Source organism: Mastigoproctus giganteus, chromosome 6 (assembly GCF_048544385.1).
Source record: "Mastigoproctus giganteus isolate SK-2022 chromosome 6, ASM4854438v1, whole genome shotgun sequence".
Lineage (NCBI taxonomy): Eukaryota > Metazoa > Arthropoda > Arachnida > Uropygi > Thelyphonidae > Mastigoproctus > Mastigoproctus giganteus.
This window is the reverse complement of record NC_143580.1, coordinates 161,776,380-161,799,263: the sequence shown is the minus strand read 5'-3', so window position 1 is coordinate 161,799,263 and position 22,884 is coordinate 161,776,380. Positions and strand designations below refer to the sequence as shown.

The window sequence follows — 22,884 nt, the reverse complement described above, 5'->3', positions numbered from 1 at the left end:
TTTTTGATCCCCAGTGCTTTTTGTGAGTGATGTGGGCTATGAGAGTTAAATAAAAATAGTTTATATTTCAGATTGATGAATCCACAGTTACTGACAATAAGACCCTTCTAATGGCATACATTCATTATTTCAATGATGATTGTAAATTGCAAGAAGAGATGTTGTTTGTAAAATCTATGGAAACTGACTGTACTGGAGCATCCATTTTTGCTGCAGTAAAAACATGGTTTGATGGTGCTACCTCCATGGTTGGAAGACAAAGATTTTACAGCCAACACCTAAAGGAAGTATGTACCAAAGTGAAGTTCTTGCAATTCACTGCATTGTGCACCAGCATCATCTGGTTTCAAAAAATATAATGCCAGTTCTTTATGAATCTCTCAGTAGAGTTATTAAAACCATCAATAAAATAAAGTCACATAGCAAATATGATCGCCTTTTCAAAATAGTTTGTGTTTTAATAAAGAAACAGTATGTGAGGCTTCTCTTTGGGGGGGGGGGAAATTCACAGACTAATAGATTAACACTAGCCACGTGCAGAGGTAGAAATGATTCTTGCACTGCTTCTATTGTAATGAGCAGCAGCCCAGAAAGCAAGCTGCTGGGGATTTTAGAAACTGCGAGGAGTCATGAAACAAGTAAACCCATGGGCTGTCTTAGAGTAACTAAGAGTAAGAACAGGTGCATGTATACTTACATCTACACCAATGCTAGGAGTATAGTAAATAATTTGATGTAATTTGAAGTGCTGGTCAAGACATCAAAGGCAGATATTGCTGGGATATCAGAGACATAGTGTCACACAGATATAAGGAATGCAAAATTGGAATTTGGGAAGTGCAATGTGTACAGAAAGGATATGAAGGGAGGAGGGGTTACGCTGTTAGTTAAGAAACACATAAAATCTAAGGAAGTCATCCAGTTAATAGATGGACAGTGCAATGCTGAGTCAGTTTGGTGTGACATAACCACAGGGAAAGCAAATATGAGGGTAGAAGTTTGTTATAGAGCTAATGACTCTGGTGAGTACAATGAACAATTATACAGAGAAATAGAGTGGGCCAATAAATCAGAGTGTCTTATAATGGGAGATTTTAACTTCCCAGATATTGACTGGAATTTGAGAGTTGGGCATTCACACACTAGCAAGGCTTTTGTGGATTTATTGGACAATTGTTTTCTACAGCAGCATGTTAGAGAGGCAACCAGAGGGAGTAACACTCTTGATCTGATTATCAACAGTGAATATTCATTCATTAAGAATTTACAGATAAAGGAACTACTAGATGGCAGTGATCACAGTGTACTGATATGGGATTTACTTAAAGACGACTACCATCAGGGGTAAGGGGAAGGGTTTTTGCTTTCGTAAAGGTGACTACAGTGGTCTCAGAGATTTTTTTAAGTTCCATACAGTGGAACCAACTGTTGATGTTACCAACAGCAAATTCTAAATGGGAAGCATTCGAGGAAGTAATCTTGGAAGCTACAAAAGCTTTTTGCTCCAACCAAGAAATACTGTTCCAGGTTTAGGCCCAAATGGATGTAAGATGAACTAATGAGACTTGTGGCATAGGAGAAAAATGCATGGCGTGCATATAAATTATCAGGCGATATATAAGCCTATGGTAGACATAAGCTAGTCTGTAATCAAGTCACAAAGGAGGTTGGGCAAGCAAAGACAGATTATGAGAAATCTTTGGCAAAGGATGCAAAGAAAAACAGTAAAGATTTCTTTACTTATATAAACTGTAAAAGAAAGGGGATGAATCAGATTGGTCCACTTGATATCAGTGGTTGAGCTGTAGATCATTCTCAGTTAGCTGCCAAACTAAATGAGTATTTTGCATCTACATTCACATGAGGAGTCATTCAAGGAGGAAAGGGCCAGATGTTTATCAAACTCTAACAGGGAGTTAAATGATTTTGTAATAACTGAGAGCAAAGTGGAGGAGAAATTGTTGAAGTTAAACATAAGAAAGGCAACTGGGGTGGATGGGATCTATCCAGTTATATTAAAGGAGGTGGCAAAGGAAGTAAGCAAACCCATAGCCACAATGATGAGAGCATTCTTGGACTCAGGCTAAGTCCCCACAGACTGGAGATGTGCAAATGTATCTCCAATTCACAAAGGGGGATAAAAATGGTGACGTGAGTAATTACAGACCTGTTAGTTCTACTTCTATTCCAGGGAAAATAATTGAGTCACTGGTTAAAGAAGCATTGCATGATCATCAAGACAAGACAGCAGTAATAATTCAGACACAGCATGGGTTTGTTAAGGGGAAGCCTTGTCTTACCAATTTGATTGGATACTATGACATGGTCTCAAAGGAATTGGAGGCAAAAAATAATTTTGATATCATATACTTAGATTTCAGGAAAGCTTTTGATACTGTTTCACATGGAAGACTACTGTACGAATTGGAGCAGTATAACATAAAGGGCAAGTTGCTACAAGGATAGATAAAAGGATGGTTGAGTGGGAGAAGACGGAGAGTGGTAATCAATGGATACTGCTCTTCATGGACTAATGTTATTAGTGGTGTCCCCTAGGGTTCGGTGTTGGGGCCTTTGTTGTTTTGTATATTTATCAATGATATCAATGAAGGTATATCGAGTTTAATGTCAAAGTTTGCAGATGATACAATGGTTGGCAATGTTGTTAATAACAGTAATGACAGTATGCTGCTGCTGCAACAGTATCTGGAAAAGTTGGGCAGATGTGCTGAGAAGTGGCAACTGAAGTTTTACATTGACAAATGCAAAGTACTACATAGGGGTAATAGTAACCCCAGAGAATATACCAACTGGGTGGTGTTACGCTCAGGTTAGTGGAGAATGAAAGAGACCTGGGGGTAATTGTACAGTCAGATATGAAGTTTTCTGAGCAGTGCACACAGGCAGCCAGAGTAGGTCATGGGGTCATCTTGTCAATGATATACAGAAATTTTGCGAGCAGGGATAAGGAAGTGATTATCCTCTTGCATAAGGTAATGGTCAGGCCACACCTTGAGTATTGCGTACAGATCTGAAAGTCTCATTTTAAGAAGGATGTAGAGTTTCTAGAACGAGTACAGAGAAGCACAACAACACTGGTCAGGAGAGCAAAGGGGTTGCTCTTACGAAGAAAGAGCTTAATTTCTGCAAATTGCAGCATATGGAGACTAGGCACCTGCAAGGTGAGCTGATTGAGGTGTATAAGGCTTTGAATGGATTGAGCAGGCTCAATGCTGATGGGATTCTTCCTCTACGGGGCATAAATTGGAATGAGGAAAGGAAAGACAGTTGTCGAATAGATGTGCGGAAATTTGCCTTTAGCCAGCGGGTAGTTGATTGCTTGAACAAACTTCCATCTGTTGTTGTGGAAGTTGATAGCTTAAATAAATTCAAGGTAGAACTAAACAAACATTTGGAACGAATGGATGGGTGAAATGGGAAGGGCTTTTTACTTCTTTTTTTTTGGCTGATGCTGTATAAGCTTGCTTTCTTGCATCATATGCCTCTACTAATGATGACGTGAGATGGCTTTCTAAAGGAAACTGTCTAACAAGATTTGCACACCTTTTTGATACGATAATTTTTTTAGAAAGCAAAGGAAAGGAGAGACAGATTTAGCAAAGAAGATCAGCAAACACAAAAACAACTTATACCATATGGCTTGGATTTTTCAAAAACTTAATGAAGTATCACTTCACATTCAAGGGAAATTAATTATGGTGATAGACTGCAGACGTGTATTAAAAGCCTTCACGGAAAAACTGGAAATATTTGAAAGCAATTTAATGAGAAAACAATTTCATGGTATATAAGAGTTAGCTGAAATCAATGAATCTCTCACCAAGAATAATCTTAAGAATTATACAGATCATTTGTGTTGTTAAAAAGATGAAATGAAAAATAGATTTTCAGATTTATTATCTTTTGAAGTGAAGCCTTTGACATTAGATCCAAATGGATGTGATTTTGGGTCTGCTGAAGAAATTCAAGAACTCATTCAATTAAAATGTATAACAAAGAATGCAAATATAAATTCAAAAAAGATGGAATGGCTGAGTTGTGGGTATCAAAAACAACTAAACTTCTTAATCCAATAAGGTGGTCTGAAATGGTCAAAGTACTTCTTTGTTTTCCAATGTCTTATGTGGTTGTTGTTGTTATTTGGTTTTTAGGAGCATGAGCAACTAAGACCATATTGCTCCCTGATATGCGGTGGTCATTCCCTGACCATTCTGCATCCATCGTATTTGGTGGTGACGGGCTCGAACCCTGGTCTAATCAAGAAGCGTGTGCTATGCACTGCTGCTCCTTCCCACCTGGCTACGGAGGCGGCCTTATGTGGTTGAAAGTGGTTTTTGTTCAGTAAATAAAATATTAACAAAGGAAAGAAACAGAAGTGATATATATTCAAGAGACATTAGAATTAAACTTTTTAACATTATACCGAACATTGAACCTTTTAGCTAAGAAGCATCAGGGAATCCCACTGAATAAAAGGAGTAAGTAGAAAGTATTTTCTTGTTTAAAATTTCATGGTGGCGATTATGAAAAAAAAAATTCTCTAAAAATGCCCTTTAGGGGGTGATAATTAAAAAAAAGGTTAAGAAACAGTTGGTCTAGATGTTTCTTGACCAGTGACTCCATTATTTTCCCTAGAACAGAAGTTAAACTAACAGGTCTATAATTATTTGTGTCATCCTTTGAATCTCCTTTGTGAATTGGGGATACATTTGCACACATCTCCACTCCCCAGAATCCAAGGATTCTCTCATAATCATGGCTAAGGTTTGCTTACTTCTCTCACCGCCGCCTCCTATATAATTGATAGATTCCATCCACCCCAGGTGCTTTTTTTATGTTTAACTTCGACAATTTTTCCTTCCACTTTGCTCTCCGTTATTACAAAATCATTTTAGCTCCCTGTTAGAGTTTAGTAAACTTCTGTCCTTCCCTTCCTTACAGAATTCCTCATGTGTGAATATAGATGCAAAATAGTCATTCAGTTTGTTAACTATCTGAGGAGGATCATCAAAAGTTGAACCATCGATATGAAGTAGACCAATTTGATTTATTCCCTCCCTTGTAGGGTTTACATAAGTAAATAAGTCTTTGTTGTTTTTCTTTGCATTCTTTGCCAAAGATTTATTGTAATCAGCCTTCGCTAGCCTAATCTCCTTTGTGACTCGATTACAGACTAGCTTATATCTACCATAAGCTTCTATGTCACCTGATAATTTATATGCATCCCATGCAATTTTCTTCTCTGCCACAAGCCTCATAAATTCATCTGAAATACACTGAGGTCTAAATCTTCAGTGTGTGTGTGTTATGGGGATTTAAGGGTGCATAAGCTGCTAGGCAATAATGCACCTATTCATAGGAAAAAGCTAAAAACAGAGTTCAGATGTTAACTCCTTCATTTTGTATTACCAAGATCTTTTAAAATTTATAATAAAGTCCAATTTTTTATAGAAAAGAGAAAAATTCATCGATGTTTGATCCTCGCCAATAATATGTCGTAATATCATCGGTTCTCGTAGATTTGTCAAGGAAAACAGGATGGATGTTTTGTCATGTTGATAGTGTGGACATTCAATCAGGATATGTATCAATATTAAATGTTTAAATGTGCTGAACAGTGTAGACATTGAGAAGGATCCTCTCCTATGAGTAGATGAAGTTGAGTCAGATATGTGTGTCCTCATCGTGCCTGTGCAAGTACCACTTCAATTGGTAGAGTTTATTATTAGTTTAGGTGTGCCATAGCTCTTTCCACTGTGCGGGACATGCACAGTGTATGATGTGATTATAGTCAGAGGGTGGGACTGTGGCGGAGTTTAAATCAAAAGTTGATGGATTTTTGGCAGTTTTCTCAGCAAGTTCGTTCCCCTTTATGCCCGAATGTGCAGGGATCCAGCAAAAGGTCACTGATTGATGACATTCTTCAATTTGCAATAGGAGACTTCTGATTTGATTTAACACAGGGTGAACCTTGTAGGAAAAGTTTTGCATTGCTGTAATTGAGTTGAGAGAATCCATGTATACTATATATTTCACAGATGGGTGGAGATTCAAGTTTTCTAAAGCTAATTTTATTGCATGGAGTTCTCCTGAGAAGCTGCCACACTCGGGTGGAAGGGCAGCCGAATTGACAGTAGAAGGAAATTCTGCCGCTGCTCCAACTGCTGAATGTGATTTTGAGCCATCAGTACATATTGACAAAAAATCAGCATATTTCTGATTATGATTTGCATGGAGTTGTTTTGCGTTGAGTCTCGGTAAATCATTGTTTCCCCATTTATGAAGTAGGTATCGCAGGTTAATTGAGAAGGGGTAGTCCAAGTGGTTGAGAGTAGTTCTTTACTTGTTGCTTGTTGGAAATAAGAGCATTCCAACTCTGGGTTAATTCAGTAAGGCGTAAGTCTGCTGGTTTTATTTTACTGGGTTTATTTCTATAGAGATTTTGCAGTAGATTAAAGAGGTATGGCTCAATAGGATCTGACAGCAACTTTGTATTCTGGCTGCACACTTAAGAAGTAGTGTTTTTCTGCGGAGAGAAAGAGGGGACTCATGAGCTTCAATATATAAACCATGGATTGGAGATGTCTTGAAGGCACTAAGTGCAATCCTCACTGCACTATGCTGTATGGGATTCTGCCTGAAAGGGTACACTATGCCAGCATAGTGTACCCTTTCAGGCAGAATCATAGAGTGGATTACCATAATCCAAATGGGATCTGATCAACGTTTTATATAAGAGCAGCAAAGATGTACGGTCTGCTCTCCAGGACAGGGCAGATGAAGCTCTTAGTATATTCAGCTTTTTGAGGCACATAGTACGCATGCATTTAATGTGCTCAAAGAAATTTAACTTCCTGTCAAGGATTAATCCCAAGAATCTGATATTGTTAGTCAATGGAATAGAAAAGTTTGATATCTGAAGTTCAGGATCTGTATACAACTTATGTTGATTGCAAGTTTTCTGCTGTGAAAGATGGTAGCCATTACATGCTGCACACTTTTGGACTTTATTCAGGGATATCTGCAATTGCTATTCAACGGATCTCATGTTCTGAGAATGGCAAGAAATAGAAAGATCATCAGTGTAAAGGTAGGTCTCAACAGTATTTGGAAGTTCTTTTGTTATAGAATCGATTCTAAGGGCAAAAAGGGTTGTACTCAGTACAGATCATTGTGATATTCTTTCCTGTAAAAATGTCGTAGAAAGTGAGTTGTGATATCTAACTTGGAACGAACAGTTCTGGAGGAAGTTCCTAATGAATATAGGCAGGTTGCCTCGTAAACCAAGAGCATGAAGGTCACTGAGACCAGGTGGTCATGGCGCCAGGTGGTATCAAATGCCTTCTCTATATCTATAGATACCATAACAAGGTTCATTTTTTACAAGGGCATTGTGAATTGCAGACTCAGCCTTGGTCATGAGATCTAAGGAAGACCTATTCCAAAAGCCATGCTGATTATATGATCCAAACAATCAATTGTGGACAATTTTTTAAAGTAACTTACCAATGCAACTGGAGAGAGAAATTGGTCTGTAAATGTACAGGCAGGAAGGATCTTTTCCAGGTTTTAAAAAGGCCAAGACTGTGGCATTGTGCCAGAGGTGGGATAAATGGTTTCCTGAAATATTCAATTATAGAATACAGCAGTATTTGCAAATTTTTGTTATCAAGGTGTTGTAACATGATGTAATGTATTCCATCTGGCCCAGCGGCAGTGTTGCATGTTGTTTTAATGGCATGTAGAAGTTCAGAATATTGAAGAGGCCTGTTATATGGAAGGAATACAGAGGTTTGAAAGTTGATGGTTCAGTTTTCAGTCACTGTCTTTATTTTCTGGAAATCCAGAGAATAAGTTGATGCTGCAGAAACTTGGGCAAAACCTTTGCCCAAGACATTTGCAATGTCCTCAGGTGCACATAGTTTGCCTAGTCCACGAGAAAATGGGGGAAGGTATGGTTGGAAACTTGCAGGAAATTTGCCTAATTTTCTTCCATATTAACCTGGAGTTAGCGTTTTTATTTATGGTAGATGCAAACCGCATCCAGGAATTCTTCTTGGCCTGCCTTTGAATAAGACATGAATTTGCCCTTAGCTTCTTGAAGCTAGTAAGATTAACTGTGGTTGGGGGATTTACGAAATAAATTACGTGCTTTATTTTTTAACTTCTTTGCTTTCGTGGATTCATCATTCCACCATCAGTTATAGTGCTGTTGGGATGGGGGATTCGACAGCGGAATTGAGCATTTAGCTGCAGTTAATAGATGTGACATGATATAATCTGTGGCTTCGGCTATTGGTTATGTTTGTATAATTTCCTCACCAGGCTGACAGCTGACTGAAATTTGACCCAGTTGGCTTGGGAGAATTTCCATTTCCTGCAGGGTTAGACTAATGGTGGTTGTGTAGTGAGCAAATTACAAGCAATTGGAAAATGGTCACTGCACATGGGATCATCTGCAATGCACCATTCCATGATTGGAAACAGAATCAGGGAGCATATCGAGAGATTGATTACAGAAGTTTGTCCAGTTGGTAATTGTATGAGTGGGTGCACCAGTATTTAGAATGGAAAAGTTTTGCTTATCCAGAAAGGTTTCAATTAGTTGGACATATCTATTTAATTTAGAAGATCCCAATAAGGGGTAGTGGCCACTGAAATCTCCCAACAGACAGATAGGGGAAGGTAACTGTATTAGAAGTCTTCTAGATCTTTGTAAAAGAAGGTATGATTTGGTGGAAGATAAGATTGAAACAAACATTATAGCAATCTGAGTGATGAAATGTATAGCTACAGCTTCAATTTCTGTTTGAAGAACAATTTGCTTCACTGGAATCTGAGAGTTGATCAAGATGGCCACGTCACCATGGGCAGCATTTGATGTATTGCGATCTTTTAATATATAGAGTAGTTCTTTATGGAGGTGGAAATTTGGGAAGTTAAATAGGGTTCTTGCAAGCCGAAACCCGCTGGAGAGTAGTGATGAATAAGGTCATGGGTATCGTCAATATTGCTGCGAAGACTTCTACAATTCCACTGTAAAATATAAGGCATTACTTGAGATGAGTACAAGGAGCTTTATCAGTATGGCCATTTTAGGTTGGTCAGACTTCTGTTTGTTTTTTTGGAAATATAGGCCAACCAGTGTCCATTTATTCCTCCACATATATTTCTAAATTCAGGTCTTCCCAGTTGGATGAGTAATTAGTATCCATGGAGGTGTCTTGGATATTTTTTTTTTTTTTTTTTTTTTTTTGAATTGGAACTTTTACTATGTGATGTAGTAGCAATCACTGGTGGGGAAGGAGATGTCACTGGTATTTTAAGAGGAATGTTATTTGCCTGTTCTGAGTGCTTAGGGATATTTGGCTGTTGCTGAGAGAGGACTGCTTGAGCTCGTCAGAGATTGATATGTTTGAGAGGATGGTAACATCAGTTTGGGTGGACACCGTTTGTTGTTTTTGTGTAATACTGGCATAGGTACGTTAGGGCATAGCATATTAGGAGCACTGGCTTCTTGATAGCTTATCTTGTTCTCAACCTTATATTTAACAATCTTTTTCTGAATTTTCCACCTGTCACACATTTTTGGAGTATGCAGGATCGTTGCCTTTGCAGTTGGGACAAATCTTTTCTGTCGCCAAACATTCAGATTGAGTATGATCAGAAGATCCACAGTTGGGGCAAACTTGGGTTTCCTCTGTATGTCGTCTGAGAGTGGCCATACTTTTGGCACTAGTAGTGTCTCAAGGGATTGGGAACATCGGGACGAACACAGCAAAGTAGATAACCAGCTTTTACCGATGACAGTAGGTTTGGGGAATTAAACGTAAGAATAATATTCCTGGTAGATAGATGTAAGGTTATTGTCTTTTTTAATCATGATTCTTTTTGCTGCAATAACAATTTGATCTTATAACCCTTGAGTTATTTCTTGTTCGTCAAGTTCAACAGATCCCAGCTAGATATTACGACTTTGGATGCATTTAGGGTAGTACGGGGAGATACTTTAACTGGTATCCCAGCAAAATTTGAAAGTAATAAGAGTTTCTCATAATGTCTACAGTTTGCTGTTTCTAAAAGTAAGTCTCCATATTGCAGATTTAGGAGATCCTACAATACTCTCCAGATGTTTCTGGATGAGGAAAGGAGATAATTTACTGAGAGGTTGTTCTGAAAGTGAATGCAAAATTAGAAATGCAAGAACTCTGTTGGTGAATTTGTTTTCAATCTCTTGGGTTGTGAAATGTCATAATCAGTTTCAGTATGTGGTTATAAAGGTGGAAACACATTGTGCTTCATATTTGCTCCTTTTTTAGCCCTTAGTAGTTCAATTTTTCTGGGAGGCAGGAGCAGTGCCTGGTGTGACCAAACAGAGGTTATTAAGGATTAGTACTTAAGAAAAGTGGTTTTCCTTTCTCACTATCTACAAAAACTTTTTGATAGAAGAACTTCTATGAAATAAAGTTTTTTGAAAATGCTAGAACTTAAAAAGAACTACTACTCGTTTTAGGAAGATCACTTACCAAAATATCACACAGATAATCGCCTGGTCACAATTCACTCAGCACCCAAGGCCTCTATATCTTAGATGGAATGAAAAGCCTAATAGATTCCAAGTCTTGGAGGCTTCCAATTTAGAATTTGCTGTTGTTAACATCATCAGTTGATCTTACTGTATAAAATTTAAAAACTGTGAGATCACTGTAGTCGCCTTTACGAAAACAAAAATCCTTCCCTTTACCCTTGATGGTAGTTATATCTTTAAGTAAATCCCACATGAGTACAGTGATCACCATCACCTAGTGGTTACTTTATCTGCAAATTCTTAATGCACGAATAATCAACTGCTGATAAACAGATCAAGAGTATTATTCTCTCTCTCTCTGGTTGCCGCCCCCCCTACACATGTTGCAGTAGAAAACAATCATCCAATAAATCCACAAAAGTCTTGCTAGCATGTGAGTGACCAAGCCACAAGTTCCAATCAATATCCCGGAAAGTTAAAATCCCCCGTTACAAGACATTCTGATTTACTGGTCCACTATTTCTCTGCACAAATGTTCATTGTACTCATCATAGTCATTAGGCCTAAAACACACTCCAACTCTCATTTTTGATTTCTCAGTACGTATGTCACAGCAAACTGACTCAACATTGCACTGCCCACCAATCTCAACTGGATGCACTTCCTTAGATTTTGTGTTTCTTAACTAACAGCATAACCCCTCCTCCCTTCCAATCCTTGCTGTACACACTGTACTCCCCAAATTCCAAATCTGCACTGCTTATATACGTGTGACACCACGTCTCTGATATCCGAACAATATCTGCCTTTGGTGTCTTGACCAGTACTTCAAATTCATCAAATTTATTTACTATACTACTAGCATTGGCATTCATTCAAGCATACATGCACCTGTTCTTACTCTTAGTTACCCTAACATAGCCTGTGTATTTACATGACTCCCAGCAGCCTTTGAAATCTACACAGCACCTTTCCAGGCTGCTGCTCATTCTAATAGAAGCAGTGCAAGAATCACTTTTGCTTCTGCCTGCGGCTACTGTTAATCTTTTAGTCTGTGAATCACCCCAAGCTAGCAGTTTTTCGACCCACCTAACACTGCCTCGATAGCTTCAGCAAATATTCTTGCAACCTTTCTATTTAAGTGTATCCCATTCCTGTAGAAGCAGTCTCTCCTGTTAGGAAGCACAGACCACACTGAAAAAATTCTACTCAATGAGCCCTGCACAATCTCTCCAGGGCCGAATTGATTGACAAAGCTCTCTCACATACTGCCTCCTATCGTGTCTCGGCTGAATTGCAACACTCTCAAATTTAACCCTAACTCACGACTTTTTTTTTTCAACATTGACATGTACATGTTAAGTAAATCTGCAGACCTCTTACTCTTAAGATCATTAGTGCCAAAGTGTACAATATCACCTTTTGTGCCCTTAAAAGATGATATCTGCTCTATAACATCATCAACTTTTCCCCTGACAGACATACCCTGGTCCTGTTCCACCTACCCTTTTTGTATAATATACATCTCCATCTCCCTGACAATAGAGCCACTGACAATAACCAGCTCCCGTGGGAGCAGCACATTCTGCCTTGGAGATTGCCTGATTGGAGAATACTTGTGTTGCACAAGAATGCACAAGAGTGAGCTCTGAGCTTTATGGGCCCCTCATTAATTTCTTAGGGCATCTACCCTACACTTCCAACTCTCATAGATGCTCATCAGAATGCAGAGTTGGCGCCTAATTTCTTGACACTCACTGCACCTAGCACGCAAAGACATCCTCCTTGGCTAGATCATGTCCTGTTCCAGAAAGTCCACAAACATTTCATACATATTTTAAGACTGTGATGTGTTGGAAAATTGCCCCATTCGGTTCTCCCCTGAGCGACAGCACTCCAGCTAGTTTGTTGTTGTTGTTAAATTTGTTGGTGCATCAGCAACTTAGGCTATAATGCACTGATTACTGTCTAATATCTTCTTCGTTTGTCTTACGTGTGATATGACTCATATATTGTGATATTTATTTATCAATTTTAGAAAGAGAAAAATGTCATCCATATCCTCACGATCTCCTAGAACACATTGTAATGATAACCGGCTGGAGTTATGAAAATGAGAGAAGAAAGCAGTTTTCCGTTCTTTCAGATATAGCGGGCATTCCAGGATGATATGTTTTACTGTTAATGAGCATAAGCAGTTACTGCTTGTGGAGGATCGTCGTTTGTTGGTAGGTAGCTATGAGTGAGGAATGTATGACCAATGCGTAATCTGGCTAGGATGGTTTCTTCCTTTCTGTTTCGTCTCAGACTGGATGGCTTGGGTTCTCTCTTGATTTCAAGAAGTTTATTATTTGCTTGATCTTGCCACATGCGTGTCCACTGTTGTTTATACATCTGTTTGATAATGGAGTTATGGTCAATATAAGGAGTCCTGAAATTAGATGGTATCACATTTGTAGCACATTTAGCAGCTAAATCTGCTTGTTCGTTTCCTGGTATTCCAACGTGTCCAGGGATCCAACAAAATATTACTAGGTGTCCATGTCCGTGAAAGCTACTTTGTGCTCTTTGCTTTTCTGCCATAGTCTAGGTCATGATAAGTACAATTTAATTAACAATGAAATTTAATAAGATTAATATTGATTAATTAATAATACTATACTAAGCTAACAGATTCCTAATACAGTGCTACATATTACGCTATCTAGTTTTACATTATACCTCATGCTATAAAGTTTCGGATATATATGTTATGCTATTCTGTATCAATCAAATATACTATAACAATGGCGGCAAGGTTCGAACACTAGTCATGCTCCTTAGTTCGAACACTAAGGAGCATGACTAGGACTAGTACTATAAAGATACTTCTAGAAAATAAATTAATATGAAAATTAAGTCTATGAAACAGCAAAAATATAGCTAATACTTATCCGTTTGCCGGAGCTGTAAAATCTTCTCCTACACGTGGTTACTCTCGTTTCTCTACTTCTATCCCAAAAATAAATTCTTGTGGGACAGAATTAATTTTTAACTATAAAATAACTGGGGGATAATCTTGCCAAATTATAATTCTAGTGCAATGAATTGCAGTAGACTTATAATATGGAAAATATCATTTAAGGAAACAAATCATAATTAGTTAACGGTTTTATAAAGTATACTGCAAAAAAAAAATCCTAAATATATGATTTTTTCTACACTGATTATTTAAATAAAATCATTCACTTTGTGTGTGTGTTGCTAATTCAGAACACAGAGGTAACATACTTGACACCGGTCCTTGAGGTTGTCGCACACATTCTGTCAGATATGCCAGACAAGCTGTACTTGCTACCTGGGAGTCTAAAACGCCGATGGAACTGATCAGGTGACATTCATGTCAAGTGGACCCAATTCTGGTGAGGTCCGGACGGTCTGTGACAGCCAAATCCGCTGTTTGCACCTTCACAATGGTGGGACTGTTAGTAATCTTAGATATAACCCCCATATTACATATACAGTAATACCCCGACTTACGCTACCCCGACTTACGCGAACTCGGAGTTACGCGGTTCTTGATTTTTTCGTTTGGCAACGCTGCCGCCCACTATCTTCAAGGTCGTTTTTCATATGTTATCGATATACGGTGCGACGGCGGAGATTGAGAGCGAAAGATGAACAAAATTCAACTTTGCTGCTTTTATGTTTTTTATATCAGTGAAGGGGAAACACATTTCACCATAATAACGTAAAAACCAACACAATTCCAGCTATCGGTATAATCGCAAATGCAATTAGATCGAGTTTACTACCAGTTTATAACAGATTTCACTAGCAGAAACGCAACTGGATTTTTATTGTTTTATGGTAGTAACCCCTAGAAATGTGAGGTGTTAATAGTGTATCTCTGCCTTTATGGTGTTGTTTATTCAGTTGCTACATGCGCGCAGCTTTGTTTATGCCTATCAAGCGTGCCTCCTCGTTTTGTAATTGTGCTTTATTCCCTAAAAATGAGTAAAATACTTAATTAAAAGGTGTGAAAAGGAAGCGTCCTGGTGAAGACACTGCAGATTCAGAGAGAAAAAGAAAAGCAATTATCGATAAACAGAGGCGGACTGGGTCAAAAATTCTTACCCGGGAAAATTTATAGTGGCCTCATACTATGGTTTATGGCCAAAATCACACTGGCCCACCGGGGTTTCCCCGGTAAGGCTTATGGCCAGTCCGCCTCTGTCGATAGAGAAAAAAATATGAAATTGTGAAACGCTTTGAGCGAAATGAAAGACCATGTGATATTGCACGTGCTACAGGCCTAAATGAAGCAACGGCGAAAAGCACATGACAATTGCAAACTTGACAGGTTGAAAATTGAAAAGGGCTCAATTGTAAAGGGCTTAAAAATTTTAGAAAACATAGACTCCAACGAAGAACGCGTTATAGCTACCAAGCAAGCAATAAAAAAATTATTAGCTTGCTACGAAGAAATTCTGCGTGAAAAGTCGTCAGACGAATTTGTTAGATTTTATGAAGCCATCGACATCGAAATAACTTTTTTACGTAAGTCATTTGTTTTTTTAATACATATTTTGTATTAATATGTATAAAGAACTGCAATTTTATTAATATTTTTCTTCTAAACTAGTGTTTTTGTTAATCCTTGGTCCCAATTAAGCAAAATTTATACGTATTTATATGCAAAGTTGTACCCCGACTTACGCGAATTCGACTTACGCGATTTTCGTCGGACCCACCTATCGCGTAACTTCGGGGTATTACTGTATTAACAGCTTCATCCGATACGTGCCTCCAGGGTCTAGGCCCATATGCACTAATTCTCAAGGTCCAAAGACCACGTATACAGCCTTTGATTTAAAAGTATATATTCATAATCAATATAAGGTACATAATCAACATACAACATAAGCAGGGGGTCGAGGTGTAGCACCCACACCACATGGAGGAATGCTATCCCTCTATGTTACCAGGAAATACTAGGTGGTAGATGATTTTCATCAACCAGTGCAATACCACCACTTTATTTATTGCAAGGCTTGAAGTGGTGAAACCCATGTTTAGTCTCCAGAGTTAAGTTCCAGTCAACCCTCTCCCATCATGCAGTATGATTGATGTCTTTTGAGGTTATGATGAACACCATGGCGAGATCCAAACTTCCTTACATTTTGAGGGAACAGCTTTAAAATGGTGTTCACAGACCGTTCGCTAGTTAGTACACTGAACAGAACCTATTGGTAACTCTCTAGGAGGCTTCTAGATCAGCTAGTGTATAATTTTGCTGCCTCTACATTGCCAGATAGTGACTGGAGGGAGTCCGAGCAGTGTGTGTGTGTGTGTGTGTGTCCAGAGGCGTTCTCGAGGCCATGTTATGTCAAGAATCTGGGTATATTCTTACCATGACATAAGGATACGACATGACATGACATGACATGACATATCCATGACATTTGGATACGCCATATCCAAAAATTTTATTACTTCATATAGCATGTCCCTCCACATTTTCTTACTATTGAATACACCATGAATGGTCAAACTAATAGAGCAAACTTTTCTGCGAAAATATCTAAACCTCCCAAACATGCCAAACCCCCATGTACCTTTTCTGAGAGAATCTCAGTTATCAGTGGATTCAACCACTGCTCATCTCAGTTGCCCAAATTATTTGCTGTATGATTCCTTTTGCCTCGAAGATGGTACATGTGCATATGTCCATTCCGATATTCCCCTTCAGAGACTTGGTAATGTGGAATCTCTTCTGGCTTAAAATCCCTCTACTTCATTCTGTCCAATTCTCTGTTGTCTCTACTGTTCTCCCAACTCCACTAATTACCTGGAACTCTTTGACTTTCTCTCTTTGCAACTTGACTTTCTTCAGTCCAACTTTCCTAACAATGAGGTAATTTTCCTTGGTGATTTTAATGTTCACAACTCCAGCTGGCTTCCGTTTTCTAGTTACATCAACCCAGCAGGTCGAGATGCTGAGGCTTTTGCAATTGCTAATGATCTTGCACAGATTGTTCATTTACCTACCAGAATACCAGACAATACTAACCATAGAGCCATACGCTTGATCTTTTTCTTACAAACAACCCTTCTAAGTACACAGTCGAAATGAATGGTCCATTAGGCATCTCAGATCACAACTTGGTCATTGTCTCTTCTCCAATGGAACCGTTATCTCATGGCTAATCCCAACCTCGTGTTGTTTGGCATTACAAGAATGCAAAATGGGATGACCTGCGAGATTTCTTTTCTTCTTTTCCTCGGTCGTATTACTGTTTCAAAACTTCTGATGTCAACGTTTTCTCAGATCGTGTCAGTGAAATTATAATTGTAGGAATGGAATCTTTTATACTACATTCCACTTTAAAATCTCATCCTTTATCTAAACTTTGGTTTTCCAATAACTGTGCTAAGGCCAGAAAAGAATGCTGCATATCGTAATTGGCTTGTTTCCAATTCTTCTGTTTCATTTTCTGCCTACACCAAAGCTCGCAACAATTGTAAAGCAGTTATTAGTCCAAACTAGATTTTGAATAGACTAAAAATAGAAAACTTTCTTCTTGCCCTAATGATAGCCGAGCATTCTGGTCTCTTGCCAAAGCTATTGGCGGCAACTTTTGCCCATCTCTGCTCCCACCTCTATTCAAAACCAGATGGTTCTATTGTCACTTCAGCCAAGGATAAAGCTCACCTACTAGCATCCCATTTTTCTTCTAACTCATGTATTAATGATCCTGGTAAAACACCTCCCACCATTCCCAACACGTTTCATTCAATGATGGTTCTATTATCACTTCAGCCAAGGATAAAGCTGACCTACTGGCATCCGATTTTTCTTCCAACTCATGTATTAATGATTCTGGTAAAACACCTCCCACCATTCCCAACATGCTTCATTCAGTGTTTTTCTTAAACTGATGCATTTTCAGTGTTTAAATAATGACTAAAGTGATACAATAATGAAAACTTAAACTTAGCACAAATAAACTTTTGTAGAACATTATATAAGTACATGAAAAAATATTTAAATAGATATTAAAAACTAACCTTTAATAGTTTGCATTCTCTGGAGTCAGTGAATGATGGACACATTTCTTCATATTTATTTATGGCATGCTAAAATAAAATACAACCAATAAACGTTGAATTGATATTATGCTTTAATCATACTTTTTAAACCTCAAGACATGCCATAAGTTTGATAGATAACAGTGAGGAAAAGCCTACTTTAATTCTAATACGTCATAGTATATTGGACAGAAAAATAGCCAAAAGGTGCATTTTTCTTTCTAGAAGATAATATTTTTCAACACCGAGAGTAAATATTATAATTACAGAGAGAGAGAGAGAGAGATGTTGCTTAAGTGGCGTGGTGCACAGGTAAAGTAAAACTTATCAAAAGAGGAATAAAGAACTTCAACCTATGTTAGAATATCTGTTTATTTTCAGTTAGAAATTATAAAGGCGACTAACACAGGTTGAAGGGCTTCATTCATCTTTTGACAAATATAAAATGAAAATTTATCAAACGATTATTATATATTTAAATACTTCTCTGTTTGTAGTTTATATATAATATCAATGCTCTCACTTATTACAGTTACAAACAAATTGGCATAAGTTTCAAAAATAGCATTTTATTATGTGCAAAGGTTATAGAAAATTCTCAAAACTTGTAGTAGAAATATTAGAAAAGTCTTTAGACATTTCACTAACGTCTGAGCAGCTTTGAGCATGATATTATACCCTATGGACTGTCATGTAAATAGTGCTTGTTGCAGTGGAAATTACAAGAAATAGTACAGTAATAGGTGCAAAAGCAATTTATTAAAATTGTGTTGAAGTCACTAGTTTCTTAAATCTATAAAAGCCAATTTGAAGTAGCTTGCCATGTTGTGTATTGAGGCATTTAAAAGAATATATCTCCATAAAGTTCACAAAAGATAAATTTTTGGGCAATGAAGCAGGCCAGTTTTTGACATTATAAAACATCTCCTAATTGCTATCTTGTACATCTAGCTAAACCACAACAAACTGCTGATCAGCATCGGTTGGCTCAAGAATGGTCGCAAGTAATCTTCCAATCCTTCAAATGTCAACAGTTTTTTATCTGTTTATCACAATAGTTGTAAATGACTGCATGCAGGAAAAATGAGGTTTAGATATTCAGTGGAAGTTAGATGACATTAAACATAGAGAATTGGAATGTCAAATAGAAAACACAAATCAGTTAGTATTACAACTGCTAAATGATTAAAAAAAAAAAAAAACTTTCTGCATTTACCAAAAAAAAAAATCTAATCACTCATATTTCCCATCATCAAAAAGAGTCCAATTATATCCAGTCAAAGGCAAACTGTATGCAGTTTAGCCTTCTGTTACTCTCTACGTTATTATTGCACTTATTTGCCTCTCCAACCAGTGAAAATATATCTCCCTCATTCATTTCACAAATTTCTTTCAGTGTCTTATGTACCTCAATCAGATACCTTAAGATGTCTGGTTGCCAAGCTTTACAGACCATCTTTTAAACCATCCATCATATGGAGATCAATTACATCACTCACCAATCTCAATGCTATTCTCCAAGCTCTGTGTAGAAATGTTTTTTTTTTTTAGGTGCTGCTACCAGATCTGAATGCAACATTCAAACCATAGCCTCACTATTATACAGAGGGACAATGACATCCCTCTTCCTATTTGTTAATGTTCTATAAATCAAAAAGAGGATACCACAAGCTTTCCCAGCTACTCATTTACATTGCATGGTAAAGTTTATATCTCATTGTATCATAATCCCTGAAACTTTCTTTTCCTGAACACTTTTAACTTCCCTCTCCCAGCTTAGAAGTAACAGGTAGATTTCTTTTCACCAGGTGCAAATCCTAATACTTAGAAGTTCTTGTTGTTAACCATACTTCCAACCTTTAAATTTTGACAGCTTCTTGGTAGTTCCTCCTCCTCCTCATCAATATCACCAAGGAAGAATGTCTATTTATGGACAAATGGGTGGCAAATAAACACAGCCTTTTGTGAGGAACTGTATCAAAAGTTTTACAACAAGATAATGTTGAAGTTATTTCACTCAGTCTGCTGCGAGCCGCTGCAGTGTGAAATTATTTCAGGTGTTTTGTTTCTAACCACTCAATGTTCGAGTTTTTGTTCGTGGCTATTTCACAGAGAAATATTGTGTAGTTTTGATTTTTAATTTTAATATTGCTGCCCCTTTGTGTTAATAATGGCAATTACAGGCAAAAGAAACCACAATGTGTTATTGATAAAAGACAAGTTAACAATTATTAATAGACTGGAAAAGGGCCAAACCGGTGTTGGTAAAGCAACTAAATCTGACATAAAGAGCAGAAAATAAGAAATCTGAAGTTTGCTTCAAAGTTAGACAATGAAGATGGTTCTAAAAAAAAGGAAAACTATGAAAAAAGCTAGTGATGAGAAATTATAAGATGCTGTTTATTTATGGTTTCTACAAAAGAAGTCAAAGGTGAACTGATTTCTGGACCACTGTTATGCAGAAAAGCATTACAATTGAATCAAAGGTTTAAAACCCTACCTGAATTTAAAGCCAGTACAAGGTGACTGAAAAATTTCAAATCTCGCCACGGTATAAGGGAGCATGGAATTCAAGGAGAAACTTTATCAGGTCCTGGGAGCAGAAACTATTAAAGTCTTTTCTGAAAATAGTGGAGGAAGAAGGTTTTTTCAAGAATGATGTTTACAATGCAGATGAAACTGGTGTTAACTGAAAGTCACTCCGTTGTAAATCACTTGTATCGCGACGCAAAATGGTTGCTCCTGGTTTCAAAGCTAACAAACAGCGTGTTAAGTTACGGTGTGTGCAAATGCAAGTGGAGAGCATGTTTTACCATTGTTGGTGTTTGGGGAATCCAAGATACTTTAAATGTATAATGCACCTACCAATAAGATATAAAGGACAGAAAAATGCTTGGATGAATTCCAACAAATTTTTGGATTGGTTTAGCCAAGGTTTTATTCCAAGTATGAAGAGGCATCGAATAAATGAGGATAAAGCTGGTAAAATTTTCCTTATTATTGATAATGCACCATCCCACCCTCTTCTTGAAAAACTGAATTCAATTGACGAGAACTTCATTGTCAGTTTTTACCAACAAATGTTACAGCCCAGCTGCAGCCAATGGATCCAGGTGTTATAGAAAAACTAAAAAAAGATGTACATAAAACAAGTATTGCATTGCTTGCTGCTACCAGAGAGAGATAAAGGAAGTTTTCAAAGAAGCTCAACATTAGGATTGTTGCTACATGTTAGCCCGGAACATGTTGTTGGAGAGAAATATGAAAATGGCATCTTTGGGATGTTGCCAAAGAGACGGTCACACATGTGCAAGATTTGAATGAAGATGTAGGTGAGATTGTAACTATTTCAAGGGATTCCTGGGTTATCCGAGTGTGGGCAAGATGTTGCGGAGGCATGGTTAAACAACGATGCTGATTCTGGTTATCATATTTTAACCAAAGAAGGAATTGTGCATTAGTCCAGGATGAAAAACTTGCTGACTTTAACCAAAGCGATTCTGATGACAAAGAAGGCCCACTCACGTGGAGGCCTTCACTACACTAGAAACTGCAATGGCATGGCGTGAGCAAGTCTGAATGCCGTTCTCCGGAGATACAGTCAGTCCTCGAATAACACATGTTTATACTTCACGAATTCAATCATACACGATTTATAAATAGGGGAACGATATCACATATAACATAAACCGAATTCGCTTATGCACAATTCGCCTTTGTGTTTACAAGAAACAGCAGTCGAACGCGGAATCACCCCAACTGAATGCAACATAAGAATGAAGAGAAGATTCTGAAAATATACAGTATTTGTTTTTTATATCAGTGAAAGGGAAACACACTTCACCATAATAATGTAAAAACCCACACAATTCCAGCTATCGGTATTATCACAAATGCAATTAGATCGAGTTTACTACCAATTTATAACAGATTCCACTAGCAGAAATGCAACTGGATATTCTTTTTATTGTTTTATGGTGGTAACCCCCAGAAATGTGAGCTAGTGAGGTGTTAATAGTGTGTCTCTGCCTTTACAGTGTTGTTTATTCAGTTGCTACATGTGCACAGCTTTGTTTGTAATTTTGCTTTATTCCTTAAAAATGAGTAAAATTCTTAAAAGGTGTGAAGAGGAAGCGTCCTGGTGAAGACACTACAGATTCAGAGAGAAAACGAAAAGCAATATCGATACACTGAAATGGACTGGGTCAAAAATTCTTACCCCGGAAAATTTGTAGCGGCCTCATACTAGCATTTATGGCCAAAATCACACTGGCCCCCAGCCCACCAGAGTTTCCCCGGTAAGGCTTATGGCCTTATCGGGGAAAGATGAAATTGTGAAACACTTTGAGCGAAATGAAAGACCAGGTGATATTGCACGTGCAACAGGCTTAAATGAGGCAACGCTGAGAATTAGAAAGAATGCAGAGAAAATAAAAACAACTTTCATAGCAGGAACAACTCAAAGTGTAATTAAAATCCATTAGATCACGACACAAAGAATTGGAAGAGATGGAATGGCTGTCATCTGTTTGGATAGAAAATCAAACAAAGAACAAATTTGCTTATGATAAAAACAAAAGCATTAGCAATATTTTGGTACGTAATAGTCGTAATATAAAATACGTAAGTATTTTATTACGATTATTTATTGTGTTCAGTAATGTTTTGGTTACAAATGTGTGTTCAATCTTGGGTGGTCGGCACCTAACCCTATTTTTCCCATAGGGCCTGTTGTTTATATTGCACGAGGGTTTCTAGGAACACAACTATCATGCTATGCGAGGACTGACTGTATTGCTATTAGAGAGGATGAGAGACCTTGCCACCAAAAAAAAAGACAATCTCACATGGTTCAAAAAAAAAATTCAAGATTATTTTAAAAAATAAACCTTACCAAGATTCATTATACAGGCAACCCCCAACATGGTTTTGCTCTAATGCAGTTTCAGAATTGTGGGAAATCTTGCATAACACAGTATTTTTGAGCTTTTGTGCTGGGAAATTCCTGCAATTATGTTAGATGTGATTTTCAACATTTCCATTCCTTTTTGTGAATCCCAGCTGTTGACTCACTAGTTGTTATCATCTTCATGATGTTTTCCTAAATCCCATTTCTGGAGCTCATTACCATAAAACAATAAAACCATTTGCAGTTTCCAGTTTATTGGTCTTTTCTGTTAGTGTAATCAATTATAAATGGATAGTAAACTTGATCTTCTTGCATTCGCGATAGTACCAATAGCTGGAATCTGTGGGTTTTCACG

General features: G+C 37.6%; 1 protein-coding gene across 2 annotated transcripts in view; it reads right to left on the bottom strand.

Moving 5' to 3' along the window:
* LOC150084707 (alpha-soluble NSF attachment protein-like) overlaps positions 1-22,884 on the bottom strand; it is a 254,756-nt gene that overhangs the window by 29,067 nt on the left and 202,805 nt on the right. For both annotated transcript variants that reach the window (XM_090375441.1, XM_090375440.1), the window contains one exon: positions 17,600-17,668. In XM_090375441.1, the coding sequence (XP_090231567.1) occupies positions 17,600-17,668 (69 nt within the window). The remainder of the gene's footprint in view (positions 1-17,599; positions 17,669-22,884) is intronic.